This window comes from Phycodurus eques, chromosome 4, assembly GCF_024500275.1.
Source record: "Phycodurus eques isolate BA_2022a chromosome 4, UOR_Pequ_1.1, whole genome shotgun sequence".
Classification (NCBI taxonomy): Eukaryota; Metazoa; Chordata; class Actinopteri; order Syngnathiformes; family Syngnathidae; genus Phycodurus; species Phycodurus eques.
Window position 1 is genome coordinate 15,257,581 of NC_084528.1, and position 15,998 is coordinate 15,273,578.

General features: G+C 40.0%; 1 protein-coding gene across 1 annotated transcript in view; it reads left to right on the top strand.

Annotated features, from left to right (window-relative positions):
- The window catches only part of rprd2b (regulation of nuclear pre-mRNA domain containing 2b), a 45,616-nt gene that overhangs the window by 27,346 nt on the left and 2,272 nt on the right, over positions 1-15,998 (top strand). The window contains exons 4-8 of the mRNA XM_061674204.1: positions 3,972-4,024; positions 4,106-4,232; positions 4,709-4,884; positions 7,756-8,035; positions 8,133-8,363. Of these exons, the coding sequence (XP_061530188.1) occupies positions 3,972-4,024; positions 4,106-4,232; positions 4,709-4,884; positions 7,756-8,035; positions 8,133-8,363 (867 nt within the window). The remainder of the gene's footprint in view (positions 1-3,971; positions 4,025-4,105; positions 4,233-4,708; positions 4,885-7,755; positions 8,036-8,132; positions 8,364-15,998) is intronic.

The window sequence follows — 15,998 nt, forward strand, 5'->3', positions numbered from 1 at the left end:
CAAGTGGTGCAGGAGTCCATTGGTTTTGTCCATTGGCTATCCCACAGATTTCGTCTCCAAAACTCAGACCAAATAAACCAAAGAGCCTCGTTAATGTCCGACGATAGTGCAGCTGGGGCTAGTAGCCTCAAAAGCGGGGCTACTCCACTCTCAAAAATTCCAAGTAGTCTAAAAAGTAAAAATGAAGGTAAAAGTGAAACCTAAAAATTTAAGTCGACGAGGGGAAAGCGTTCAGAGTTCGTCTCTCAGACGCGCAGTGTCGCGGGACTGGAACAGTGTCTGGAGCGGACGACCAATAGTGTGGACTGAATTGGAGAGAGTCCTGTGGCATTATGGCTTCTCTTGTTAAATAGCTAAACGTCTCGTCAACACGGCCGCAGAAGGATTGCGTTCTTTCTGTTGCCTGTAGTGGGTGTTTCCATTTCTCGTGTGCTCTTATGCAGCTGCCTGCTTCTCCTGTAGTAGCAGAAATTGTTCAACAGCCACCATTTGCCGGCAGTTTAACTGAACTTTTTTCTCTCTCGCTCTTTCTCTCACTCTCTCTCTTTCTCTCACACACACACACACACACACACACACACACACACACACAAACACACACTTCTTATTTTTATCACTATTTCCCTATCAATATTATTAGCAACCATGTTTCAAGTGGTTAAACCTCTCCCTGGAACCACTACAATGGTTGCTATTAGCACATGTGCAAATGTTAACTGACCTTGTTTCTGCAACGACTCGAGAATCGTATCGCTCCCATACTGAATCAAATCGTATCGAATCGTTCCGCCAGTAAAGATACCGTTTTTGAATCAAATTGCTTTCTGTGTATCTAGATATGGATCAGATCGGCCTCATGCCAGAGATTCCCAACCCGAGTTATTACTATATGTTCTTATAGAGTACAATCCTGTAGTGTGATATTTTACTAATTAAAAAAAAAAAAATGCGCTACAAATTTTTTGGTTGATGTTTATTGTAGGGCTGGAACAGATTAATGGCATTTTCATTCATTTCAACGGGGAAAGATGATTTGAGGTACGAGTGTTTTGAGTTCCTGGCGTGGTCATGGAATGTGAATTAAACTTGTCAAGTCATCACTCTAATTCGCAAGCAAGGGTTAACTTTTTCTTGCTTCAATATTCTATTCTCTGGCTCTTTTTCTTTTCACACCCCTCATTAAGGCCGCTCCTTCATTTGGAATAAGTGTTGCAAAAAGAAAAAGATAAAACAAAACAAAACAAAAAAACAGCCAATGAAAAAAGTTAGGTCTTAATGCTTGCTGAACTGGTTGATGTCTTGTGAGATTTGCTAGTCTCGTCTAACATCATCCATGAAGGGGGTTAAAACTCCAAACCCTAAGGTTCTGTAAGACGTAAGAGCATAGAAGTAAAACTCAGGCCTGTGGGCCAAATTTGGCCCACGATGTAATTATATTTGCCCCGGAAGACCATATTAAATGTGTATTAGAGCTGGCCCGCCAGTATGTAGCACACGGGCCACTAATGTTACAAATCCCAGAATGCTTTGCTCGTGAGTTGGCCATCAGTCTGGACCGGCAAGCGCCCCTTCCCTTTCTGTTGCAGTCGTTACCAACTATGCTACCAGTCTCCTATCGCAAATGTACACTTCCTCTTCCCAAAAATGGCCAAAACGAAGATAGAAAACCATTAACTTCCGAGACAGGTGGGAGGCATATTTCCTGTTCACTAAAGTAAAAAACAGAACTGTTTGTCGTGTGCGGCGCAACGTGGCTGTAACAAAGAATATAACAATTGAATTAACGTTTTTTTAATGCTCTTTATCAGCTCCTGGGCAGAGACTGTTAATAGTTTGAGGTTTGGATTTTTATTGAAAGACATTCTTATTTGTTTTTGGTTGTTTTGTTGTTGGCCTTTGAAAAAAGCTTTACAGTGGGTACGGAAAATATTCAGACCCCCTTAAATTTTTCACTCTTTTTTTATATTGCAGCCATTTGCTAAAATCATTTAAGTTCATTTTTTTCTTCAGTAATGTACACACAGCACCCCATATTGACAGAAAAAAAAACAGGATTGTTGAGATTTTTGCAGATTTATTAAAAAAGAAAAACTGAAATATCACACAGCCATAAGTATTCAGACCCTTTCTCAGTATTTAGTAGAACCACCCTTTTGAGCTAATACAACCATGAGTCTTTTTGAGAATGATGCAACAAGTTTTTTCACACCTGGATTTGGGGATTATTTGCCATTCCTCCTTGCAGATCCTCTCCAGTTCTGTCAGGTTGGATGGTGAACGTTGGTGGACAGCCATTTTCAGGTCTCTCCAGAGATGCTCAATTGGGTTTAAGTCAGGGCTCTTTCTGGGCCATTCAAAAAAAGTCGCGGAGTTGTTCTCAAGCCACTCCTTCGGTGTTTTAGCTGTGTGCTTCGGGTCATTGTCTTTTTTGAAGGTGAACCTTCGTCCCAGTCTGAGGTGCTGAGCACTCTGGAGAAGGTTTTCATCCAGGATTTACCTGTACTTGGCCGCATTCAACTTTTCTTCGGTTCCCTGTCCCTCCAGCTGAAGAACACACCCACAGCATGATTCTGCCACCACCATGCTTCACTGTTGGGACTGGTGATGAGCAGTGCCTGGTTTTCTCCACACATACCACTTAGAATTAAGGCCAACAATTTATATCTTGGTCTCATCAGACCAGATAATCTTATTTTAATCACCATCTTGAAGTCCTTCAGGTTTTTTTTTTTTTTTTTTTTTTTTTTTTTTTTTTTTAAATAGCAAACTCCATACGGGCTTTCATGTGTCTTGCACTGAGAAGAGGCTTCCGTAGAGCTACTCTGCCATAAAGCCCCGACTGGTGGAGGGCTGCAGTGATGGTTGACTTTCTAGAACTTTCACCCATCTCCCGACTGCACCTCTGGAGCTCAGCCACAGTGATCTTTGGGTTCTTCTTTACCTATCTCACCAAGGATCTTCTTCCCCAATTGCTGTTTGGTCAGGCGGCCAGCTCTAGGAAGGGTTCTGATCGTCCCAAACGTCTTCCGTTTCAGGATTATGGAGGCCACTGTGCTCTTAAAAACCTTAAGTGCAGCAGAATTTTTTTTGTAACCTTGGCCAGATCTGTGCCTTGCCACAATTCTGTCTCTGAGCTCTTCAGGCAGTTCCTTTGACCTCAAGATTATCATTTGCTCTGACATGCATTGTGAGCTGTAAGGTCTTATATAGACAGGGGTGTGGCTTTCCTAATCAAGTCCAATCAGTATAATCAAACACAGCTGGACTCCAATTAAGGTGTAGAACCATCTTAAGGATGATCAGAAGAAATGGACAGCACCCAAGTTAGGGTCTGAATACTTATGGCTGTGGGATTTCTTTTTAAATAAATCAGCAAAAATTTCAACAAATATTATTTTTTTCCTGTCAATATGGGGTGCTGTGTGTACATGGAGTAAAAAATGAACTTAAATGATTTTAACAAATGGCTGCAATAAAATAAAGAGTGAAACATTTAAGGGGGTCTGAAAACTTTCCGTACCCACTGTACATACTAAAGAAAGGTAGTTGAAGATAGAACAATTCATGTTATCTATTTAAATACAAAACAACAGACAAATACCACTGATATCTTTAATAATATTTATAAATGTTTATAATATTTAAGTTTGTTTATTCCAGATTAAGTGTTTAGGCAAAATGAAAGTTTGTTGTCAATGATAAACTTTAACGCTACATTTCTGCAGAAAAGGGAAACATGCACATCGCCATGATTCTTAATTAAATACTGAGTTTGCCCCGCGACGTTGTCCCAATTTTTAATTTTGGCCCACCGTGAATTTGAGTTTGACACCCTTGCTTTAAAGGCACATCCTTCCTAAACTTCATGGCCAAATTCTGAATTGTACGACCTGATGCGGATATGACATTAGAGGTTCCACTGTAATGTTTTACATCAAGCATAAATCAGAATCTTAATTCTGAATTTTTAGCTCCAGCCAAGACAAAAGCTGCAACCAAGTCCAAGATTGTTGAAGAGTTTGCAGTAAGTCTCATACAAATGTTTATGCATTCTTTACTGTCCTTAGATCCAAAAGTTTTGGTTCTCTGTTGCTGTGTCTTTTAGCCCAACTCACTTATAGAGCAGCTGTCAGGATACAAGCAAGCAGTCACAGAAGAGGACTTCAGGGAGAAGCAGCTTGCAGCTCTCAGGCTGGACATTTGCAGTGCTGAGGCTCACAAGAGGCTGAAAGGTTAGAATCCATCCATCCCTTCTCTGAACCGCGTATGCTCACAAGGGTTGCTGGTGCCCTGGCGCCTATCCTGACTTTTGGCAATAGGCAGGGTACACCCTCAACTGGTTGCCAGCAAATTGCAGGGCACACATAAACTACAACCATTTCCACTCACATTCACACCTACTGACAAACTCCATCTAATCAATTTCAATCGCTTAAATGTCATGTCTTAAATGGCTATTGGTCGGTTGTCGCTCAGTTGGTAGAGCGGGTCGTCCAGTGACCGACTGTCTGTATGTAAAGTGTCCTTGGGCAAGACACTGAACCCTAATTTGCTCCCAGTGGGCCTGGCAGCGCCTTGCATGGCAGCAGCCGCCCATTGGTGTATGAATGTGTGTGTGAATGGGTGAATGTGAGGCTTTATAAAGCACTTTGGGCACTGTGATGATGTAGATTAAGTGCAATCCATTTACCATTTACCATTTTATCAGACAAGGCGGGAGGGAACAAGTTTGCTAAAGACTTTGAGGATGGCAGTCAGAAGCTGCAGGAGTTTGTCGGCTTTCTGGAGGAGGAGTTGAAGACGGGCCCCCCCCTGCTGGACGCTTTGGGAAACGCAGACATCTTCTACGAGATGCAGTACAAGGAGGTCAAGATTGTGGCTAATGTAAGTGTGCATTCTTGGTCTGTTTTACGTTATGAGGGCCTGAGGATGTAGTGCACATAGTGTTTCATAGTATGTATATTAGGGTATATTCATGTCCCGATCCGATTTTTGAGATCGGAAATCGGTCCGATGTCAGCACAAAAAACGAGTGTTGGATTAGATCGGAATGGATTTAAAATCTCAGATTTTACCACTCTTACATATCCAGCAGCGCCCGGACGGCATGCAGAGCCCACGTGATCAAAATAACAGGTTGCTAAGGTGCTAACATAGTATCAAGGAGTAAGAGTGAATGTTGCTTGCTTAGTTGTTGACACTCCATTTGACTCCATGTATCGCTCAAAATAATGAATATTTGTACACAAATGCTATATGAACCCATACAAACAGACAATATAAACAATACTCTCTGACATATTCTTCAAACACTGTGAAAAACAAGTTATATTAGCAATAATCGATAGTGACTTTTACTTTTTTTTTTTTTTTTTTTTTTTTTTTTACTGCAAGTGCGTGCTCATTGCGTGCACCACACTGCCCCTCAGAGTTCAAGATGTGCATAGCAGGAACAGCGATCCCAACAACGCACACAAAGAGACAGCTAAGCACCTGGACCCTCACTACATGATTCCTATTCGCCACGACAACATTGTTAATAAAACTAAACCCCAGTTGCATGAAGAAGTTCAAAAATATATTGCCGTACATGTGGAGAAAGCAACTGCTCTTCCAACCATATACTGGCAGTAAAAAAAATAACGGAATTTAACTTTAATTGTTATTTTGCACTTTATAAGTACAGTGCAACCTCGATAGAACGGACTAATAGCGGCGGGGGGTTGTCCAATATATAATCCATTTTCCATTACATTGAAGCACTTGTTTTGTTTTTATTTTATTGCATTTGCACCCATATTACAGTACAGTACAGAATTATTGTTTTGTCGGTTTTTTCATGGCCTAAAACACCCATTACAGTACAAAGTTGTAAATATAAAAAAAGTTGGAAAATGTTTTTTACATTTTTTTCCAAACTTACTACTCCGGTCGGTGCGCTTTGTTATGGTGACATTGTTGACGTACAGTACTCATCAAAGATGAGTCGCTTTCATGAGCTGTACCAAAAATAGCATGTTCCACATTCCAGACTTGTTTTGTATTCCTCAGTTAACACTGCTGCCATGTCTCTCTCTCTCTCTCTCTCTCTCTCTCTCTGTCTCTGTCTCTCTCTCTGTCTCTGTCTCTCTGTCTCTCTCTCTCTCTCTCTCTCTCTCTCTCTCTCTCTCTCTCTGTGTGTGTGTGTGTGTGTGTGTGTGTGTGTGTGTGTGTGTGTGTGTAGAGCGCAGAGAGCAATGTTCTATGGCAGTTTCAGTGACAAATGACAACTATTTTTGGACACATTGTTCATTCCCGACGGTCCGTTTTATCGAAGTCTACTGTATAATTTGTCATTATTTATTGAGGTTAGTTTTTCATGTAGTATGTGTTTAAGTTAAGCAGTGGTTATGTTACAATTAACATTTTTGTTTATATTTTTATTATTGGGTTTATTGAAGTTATTGTTCAGGATTTTATAATATTTTTATTTATTCAATTCATAAAATTCTAAATGAATGATTATTTGCTAAAACAATAAAGTTTATAGTGTTTGAACATTAAATATCTTGTCTTTGTAGTGTATTCAATTAAATATATGTTGAACATGATTTGCAAATCATTGTATTTTGTTTTTATTTATGTTTAACCCAACGTCCCAACTTCATTGGAATTGGGGTTGTATTATTAAAGCTAAGTATTCTAAGTCCTTCAGAGTCAGTCCTTACCCTCCATGACTGATTTGATGATCGCGCACTTGGTATGAATAATTAGCCCACAATGCATTGCGTGTTTAACACGCCAGTAAAACTGTATTCTTAATGTGTAAATAAAAAAGTAAGAACATTCAAATACACTTTTTACTAAGCAAAATAAAAATAGTGTGGCGACCAGTGAAATCATGCATTTCTTTGCACTTTTATGGTACTGCACTGCCACTGTGCATTGTAGAATCAACAGTCACATCCCAATCGCTTTCTTCTGTTCGTTGGAAAAAGGGGCGGTCTCAGTTAAATGCGTCTGCACACTTGGACTGCTCTTTGTTTCACTCACCAGCTACAAGTAACTGTTTGTTCAGAGACGTTGATGATGCAAAAGTAACTATTGTTGGATTGAAGAAGTAACTGTAGTCTAATTACTTTCCTGGAAAAATTACGCGTTACTTCGCTCATTAATTAAAATGGCAGATTTTTAGAGTTGATTCACTTTGTAATGTGTTACTGGGCGTCGCTGTTGGTAACTAATCATTATATTGACAATCTAGCAGGCGGCAACACCATCACTGTAAAGACACCACTTGAACACGATGTCCTTGTCTGTGATGAGAAAATACTTTTGCATGCATGGTAAACTGTAAATCAAGGGGCTAATCTGTTTACTTTGCACCTGTTATGTCACCATCATGATTTACGGGCTTGGAGGGAACTTTTTATTATACCTTCCTTCCTGCTGTTAGCTGCTGATGTTATCAGTAATGTTTTTGTGCTAACTGATCATACGTTGCACCAAAAAGGGGACACTAAATATGGTCTGAACAATAATTACAACTTTTAAACAGTCATGTTTACCATTTGAAATGTTATCACGGCTTAAGGTTAACCATAAATCTTTCATATCTAGTCATTTCCATCTATGGTACGTGTGAGTATATACAGTATATAATAAATGAGGATGTCCGGTGGAATACATTGCCATGGTTGTCATACAATGTCATGAATAAAAGACTTGAATTACACAGTCATAGATGACCACAATTTTTTCTGTGCATTTGGACAGGCGTACAGTGCTTTTGCCAACCGCGTGGCCGTTCTCAAAAGGAAACTGGACTCCCTCAAGTCGACTCTACCAGGGCCTGAAGACTCACCCATCCCCTCACCCTCTGAAGACGCCCCCTCCCCCACCGGCTCAGACTCCCCTTTGCTGGCGATGGGTGCCGCCAGAGCACAGGTGGACCCGGAGCTGGATGGCAAGGCCATGGATGAAGGGGACCTGCAGAGTGACAGCAGAGAGGACATAAATGTGTCTGACGAAGAGGAGCGTTCTTCTTCAACAGCTGGTCAGCCCACACAAAAGTTGTTAGCTTGCACTGTCATGCTTTGAAGTAACGGTAATGCATCTTTGAAAACATATTTCTCCATTACTTGCATGAGCAGGTGACAAGGCAGGTGAGATATCTCCTGGTGTTGTCAAGTTTGCAGACTCTAAGCTTCCAACCACACCTACCAAAGCTTCAAAGGCTCACACCGCTGTCAGCGTAACCCCAGCCACACCTACTTCTACCTCTCAAACTCCATCCACCCCTCTGGGAGTCAACATGGCCAAGGTGGACCTGGGAAAGATCAGCTCCATCCTCAGTTCACTCACGGCTGCTATGAAGAACACAGGTGGGTGCAAGAATACTGTATGACAGTATTTTGAAATTCTTGTACTGTATTACGTACACACACCTACTGTAGATGACTTAGGGTATTATATAACAGTAGTGTTCCCTGCTGTATTGCAGAATTCTGCAGTGTATAATGATAAGTCTTTGTTTTTTACTCTGGCTGTGCGATTATGGTCAAAAGAATAATCCCATTTATTTTTATCAATATTGTAATCATGATTATTAATTATGTATATTCTTCATGTAAGGGAAAAATCTGTATTTTTATTGCACTACTTTTCAACAGACTATGTAACAGTTTTCAGTGCAAAATTAATCTTGAAATCATACATGTAAATCAGTCGCCTTTCGGCGAAATTCGCCGTTTGAACGTCGTCATGGGCTGTTTTGTACTCCTTGAACGCTGGCAGCTAGATCCATTCCACACATCCACCATGCACACACAGATGAAATTGTGACTATTACTCTGCGGCGGACTAATATGCGAGCGCATTGGTGCGCTTGGGACCTGCTTTGGATAAGTCACAGGAGTTGATGAGACCAGAAAAAACACTTCCACCGCTTCTGCTGTTAAGAAGTAACAGTACTTTTACGCCGTTACAATGATCTAAATGTCGGTCGCTACTTTTATTTATCAATTATTGCTTATCAACTATTTTGTGCGCGAGACTACGACTTCGACTTACGCATTGAGCGCTGTTTGTTCCAATCCAATTTAAGCATTAGTGACGTTTAAGTCTAGCTCACCAATCAAACAACACAAGCAAGTCACATGACCTCACACAACGTCTTCTGTTCGGCTTCCCGGGCATAGGTATTAACACTAGATAAGCCAGCCCGGTTGATTGTCGTGCCTAAGTGGCCACCATTTTGGGAAGGTCGTCGTTACCATGAAGGCAACTGCACGCAACTCTAGTTTACATTTAGACAAACAACAGCTTTCATGTATTGTAGTATTTGTCTGGGACTTTCTGCCCAAACGTTGATATTTCAGCTCACTTATAACTTGAGAAAACACTGTGCAGTAAATTGCAGATGTTTTTTTTGTAGTTTTGACTGTGCACACACACAGCAACATTGGAATTTGTACATTCAGATTTTATTTATTTATATATATGTTTTTTTTTATTTGATGTTCATGCTTTGGTAAAAAAAAAAAAAACTGAAGTTACTCACTATTTACGTAGTACGTGAGTAATAATTTCACTGCGTACTTTTTACTCTTACTCAAGTAATTTTTTGGAGGACTTCTATTTACTTTTACTTGAGTCACATTATTGTCAAGTAACAGTACTCTTACTTGAGCACAATATTTGGCTACTCTATCCACCTCTGGAGCAGACGTCCTCACTTGCTACTCTTACGTTTAAGCAACCTTTTTGCTCATCAGATTAGCCAGTGTGGTATTTGTTGCACTGGTCATTTGTATTTTCGCGTTGAGGTGCTGCGGCTCGTGGTCCTGGTTGTGGTCTCAGCGGAACCGCGAAGCACACATAACATCGGCGGCAAGAGTTGATCCGCTGTTACATCTTGTATTAATTAAAAAATGCGGCTACATTTATCTAATAAGTTTACGGATGTTAATTTTAAATGTATTAAGCCACGGAGCGATGTTAGTGATTATGTCACAACACAGAATGAACTAACTTCAAATTCAGAAATGGACAATAAAAACAGAAAACATTTTATATTTTCCTGCAGGATGCATTTGGGATTAGCCTTTGAAGTTGGTAATAATGACAAATGAAGTGACACAGACAATGATTTTAGTAAATTATTTTCCAGAATGAGAGTGCTGAAATAGAAGGATGTTATTCATGTGGTACAACTTGAAGCAGGCATCAGGCATCAGGTGCAAGTGGAGATGAGCCTGGCTCAAGTTGGAGGCCAGAACAAAAAAGAAAAGCAAAGAAATGAGACAAATTTAATTTTAATCTTAAATTTGTACATCAACATGTACTTGAGCAGTGTAAATACGTTTTTCTGTTTGAATTTTGGTTTTAATTTAATTTATTTATTTATTTATTTTTGCCTTATTGTACTCCTCAGTGTCTTCCAGATTGCTTAATTTATGTTTAAAAAATAAATAAATAATAATAATTCTCTGTGGGGGGCCGGGGGATCCGCCCAGAATACCCCCCCCCCCCTCCACTGCCCCTGTAATGTTTTTTTTTTTGTCACCTTTTTCATGCCTTTGGTGTTTGCATGTCTTTTAAATAAGAATTAATGATAGATAACAATAAAAAATAAATATCCCCAAATCATTTGTACTTTACCAAGGGCTAACTGAATAAATATGCTATTACAATTTGCAATCACAAATTGTAACTTCATGGCAACAAATAGTTTATGCAGAAAACGCAATAACATTAAGGCTGTAAGCACTGACTTTTCATGCGAAAATCTCTGTCAAAATAGTGAATTGGCAAGGACAAATACGTGTCAGTTGTTCTACTTGACCATTGGTCAGTCGTGTAGTCACAAACTGCAAAGAATTTGACATTTGTGATTTCCCTCTCTATTTACTCCTGACTTTTTTTCATTGCAGTCAGGCCAGCCTAGAACTTAAAGTCAAGGCAGCCGCAACAACGATTGTTAATAGTGTCTTACCGTGACATGCCGCCTCTCCGCCAACGTGCTCAGATGGCCAACTTCAAAATAAAAGCTTAATTTATGACTACATTGGATATCAATGCCATTTTAGGCTTTTTGAAGTTGGCCACTGAGCGCAGCCCTTAATGAAGCCTTAACCATACGCTTGCCCCCTGGTGGCTGGCTGACTAGGTTGCGGGCACTTCATATGCAGCAGTGCCCACATCTTAAATTCGATTAATTGTTCAGCCCTACTAGATACACAGGTTAAGGTTCGATTCAAAAGCGATATCTTTACGGGCGGAACAATACGATTAAGTTCAGTATGGGAACGATACGATTATTCGATACGATTCGATTTGGTGCAGAAACTATGCGATAGTTAACATTTGTTGATGTAGACGTTAATCATAAAACACCTCGATTTGACTTTTTTTTGTTGTTGTTGTTTTTTTTTTTGTGTGTCCTGTTCGGTCAAGCAGAATGGAGGATCTGTTTCCCTTTTATGCCGGAACAGTTTTACTCTGTCACAGTGGGGTTTTTAAACTGCTGCTGTGGTTTCTTAGTGTTATAATTGATATTCATTGAGAATCAGAGTCTGTCAGTCGAACAGAACAAAGTTTCTAGAGGGGAGTGAGAGACGAAGACAAAAGACAAGGTCCTAATTATAAACAAGATGAGATATGTAAATCATTACATATCTAGAAACATGCAACATTAGATATGAGCGTTGTATGGGGGAGTAGTGCTACACCCTCTGAGGGAAGGACAAGATTGGACAGGAGAAGAAGCATGCAAGACCAGGGTCGTGAACCCGGCTGGACAACTGAAGTGTGGTGGGAGTGACTATGTAAATTACAAGTTTATATGTTGTTCCCATCTGATAAAATGAAGGGGTATATAATTTATTTTGAAATCTGGATTATGACAGATTGGGGAGAGCATACTGGGAGCTAATTGAGATACTGTAGATTCTAAACTTTTCCACCAAGCCGTTAAGGTGGATGCGATTATTGGGTTCTTGAAGCATTTATGGCGTTTAAGACTTGTGCAAATAAATGGGAGTTTTAGGAGTTTGATGCTGTTGCAGTCTGTTTTTTCCAATCCTAGTCAAGAATGATACTCCTCATTGTCGTGCAACCATTTGATGAGGTATTGTAATTGATTAGCTAAATAATAGTGTTTAAAGTTAGGAGCATTTAGGCCTCCCTCTTGTTTACTTTTCTGAAGCGTGGATAGACTAATTTTATTTTTCTTATTTTCTAACTAAAAATGTAGTACAGCAGACTGTAATGTTTGAAACCATTTAATTGTGGGTTTAAATGGAATCATTGAGAATAAATAATTAATTTGAGGTAAGGTTTTCATTTTCATTGTGGCTATTCTTCCCAGTAGTGATATAGGCAAGTTATTCCAGCGTTTTAAGTCAGCTGAGAGTTTTTCCAGAAGTGGTGTGTAATTTAGATTGGTTAGCGGTGTAAGTTATGGTGAAATATTAATACCTAAATACTTAATGTTTCCTATAGGAATGGGGTAATCTGGGATTTGATCTGCAGGAGTCCATGAGTTTGTTATTGTTGATTTGACTTAAGACAATTCTATAAAAATGGCAGCACGGTGGACGACGGGTTATCACATCCGCCTCACAATTCTGAGGGTTCAAATCCCGGCCCCGCCTGTGTGGAGTTTGCATGTTCTCCCCGTTCCTGCGTGGGTTTTCTCCGGGTGTTCTGGTTTCCTCCCACATCCCAAAATCATGCACGGTAGGTTAATTGAAGACTTCAAATTGCCCGTAGGTGTGAATGTGAGTGCGACTGGTTGTTTGTTTACATGTGCCCTGCAATTGGCTGGCGAGCAGTTCAGGGTGTACCCCGCCTCTTGCCCAAAGTTAGTTGGGCTAGGCTCCAGCACGACCCCGACCCTAGTGAGGATAAGCGGAACGAAAGATGAATGAATGAATGAATGAATTCTATAAAAATGACATTTGTCTAACCCTATTTTCAAACATGTAAAAGGCCACTTATCTCTGAGAATTGTTGCTCGGTGGCAATAATAATAAAAAAAAAAGTTATATCTATATTTTAAAATGTCAAATTAATTATTCAAATAGACCACAACACTTTATTTTGTTGATAAAATAATCTGCACAAATCAACACTTGTTTAGAGCCAGGGACTAGCACACAGTACCATTCAAGCTAGCTGTACACATGCAATACTTTTTTTTTTTTTTAAACCGCTTGCTGAGTGCTGACTGACTAAGAACTTTAAAACGTGATGATTAGCTTTACTCAACGGGCGATTGTTGCGTTAGCTTCTTGACATACCTGGCTGTGTGTCCCCTTGGTATCTTTTGAGTCGCAAAGTCTACCAACACTGGAACGTATAAGTGGATTGATGGGAAGAAGCATGAGTTTGATTGAGAAGAAGCATGAGTTTGCTGAGGTATATAGCCCATGGGAATTGCAGAGGGGAGGTCTACCTATGGTGAAAATTACAGCCCTCTCTCATCTTTTTAAGGGGGAGAACTTGCACAATTGGTGACTGACTAAATACTTTTTTGCCCCATTGTATCTAAGGATTCCTGGCGGATTTTGTATCGAATTTGGAGTCTTCTTCCTATTAGTCCTATTTCTTGCCTTTACGAACTGGTCGCATCAATGTATTGTTCCCAACACTAGCTGTACCGATACACCAAGGTCACGATTCGATACTTGACGGTTTCTGACCCTCTGATCGATACGCGATTCGATTTTAAATTTAAATTAAATAACAAAATATCTAAAAACAAAAACTTTTCGTTAACAAAATAGCCACTGTTTAAAAAATACTAAGAACTAAACTACACTGTGGACATTCAGTTTAGAAAATCAACTTGCTGCGGTGTAGTACTCAGTTGTGGAGATATACTGTGAAACTGTTTTTCACTATTTCAGTTTTCTGAGGTTTTTTTTTTTGGGGGGGGGGGTGCCCAGTGATGCACTTGGGCATCCGTCCAGCATGAGTTGCCCCTCCCACACTATATAAGAACTGAGTGCCTTCATTCCATCAGCGGCTATCCGGTGCCATTGTCAGTTACTAGATAGTTACTAGGACTTGACCCATTTCTACCACTACAAATAGTTAGGTATGCCTGCACCTTCCCTGGATGCCACTATTTAGAGATGAAGAGCAGTTAATTGCCCCAAATGGTGATTTCATATACTAAAAAAATATATATATATTCAAAAGTTACCTGGCCCTGTGTGGAAAAAGTAATGTCCCCCTAAACCTAATAACAGGTTGCCATCCTCGGCAGCAACAACTGAAATCAAGCGTTTTCTATAACTGGCAACTGAGTCTTTCACATCTCTGTGGAGATATTTTGGCCGACTCTTCCTTGCAGAATTGTTTCAATTCAGCAAAAATTTAGAGTTTTCGAGCATTAACAGCCTTTGTAAAGGCATGCCACTGCATTTCAATCGGATTCAAGTCTGGACTTTGACGAGGCCACTCCAAAAATTGTATTTTGTTTTTTTAAACCATTCAGATGTTGACTTGCTGGTGTTTTTTGGATCGTTATCCTGCTGCACAACCCAAGTGCGCTTCAGCTTGGGGTCACAAACTGGTGGCTGAACATTCTCCTTCAGGATTTTCTGTTAAAGAGCAGAATTCATGGTTCCATCAATCACAGCAAGTTATCCAGGTGCCGAAGGAGCAAAGCAGCCCAAGACATCACATGACCACCACCAAGCTCGACTGTTGGTATGATGTACTTTTTCTGAAAATGCTCTGCTACATTTACGCCAGATGTAACGAGACAAACACCTTCGAAAAAGCTCCACTTTCAATCTCGTCAGGCCATAGACTATTTTCCCAAAGGGCTTGGGAATCATTCAGATGTTTTTTTGCAAAAGTAAGACGAGCCTTCAATGTTCTTTTTGATCAGCAGTGGTTTTTGCCTTGGAACTCTGCCATGGATGCCATTTTTGCCTGGTCTTTTCCTTATTGTTGTTTCATGAACATTGACTTTCACTGACTCGAGGGAGGCCTGCATTTCTTTAGAAGTTGTCCTGAGGTCCTTTGTGGCCTGAGGCCACATTGGTGTTCTCTTGGAGTAATCTTTGTAGGCCAGCCATACCTAGGGAGGTTCACCACTGTTCCATATTTTCTCCATGTGAGGATAATGGCTGTCCCTATCGTTTGCTGGAATCCTAAAGCTTTGGAAATGGCTTTTGTTATCCTTTCCAGACTGATATATGTCAATTACTTTATTTCTTAACTGTTCTGGAATTTCTTTGGATCATGTCATTTTGTTGCAGCTTGTTTAGATTTTTGTCCGACTTGATTTTGTCTGGACAGATTCTCTTTAAGTGATTTATTGATTGAACAGGTCTGGAGGTAATCAGGCTTGGGTGTGATCAGTGAAAATTAACCAAAAATTGTGATTAGCCACTATTAATTCAAATATAACAAAGGGGGTAATTACCTTTTCACACAGGGCCAGGTAACTTTGAATACTTGTTTTTTTCCCTGTAATAAATGAAATCACCATTTAAAAACAGCATTTTAAGTTCACTTGGGGTATATTTGTCTGATACTGACATTTGTTTGATGATCTTAAACATTAAATTGGGTAACTATGCAAAAATATAAGAATTTGAGAAACGGGCCAATATATATTCACGGCACTGTATTGCTTGACGCGGGATCCGTCCGCCGGGCCTGAAAACCAATTAGCTGGTGGCTAGCGCATCTCATTGCAGGATGACACCGTGGGCTGTAGTCCAACCAGTGGAGGCTTCAAGCGGATATATTTTGGTGGCTCAAACATTTAGGGACGTCTTGGCATATGCTAGATGTACAAATGACAAATCAAATTTGGCAGGCTTGTTAACAACACTCTTCTCTGAAGTGTGTCAAATGTATGACATTTTTATTTGTACCTTACAATGAAGACTGAATTGTCCATCGGAGTGTACTGTAAGTGTGAGTCTAGATGGTTGTTTGGCCTTATGCCCTGCAATTGGCTGACGCTGGGCAAGTGCTATAGAAGTGGATAG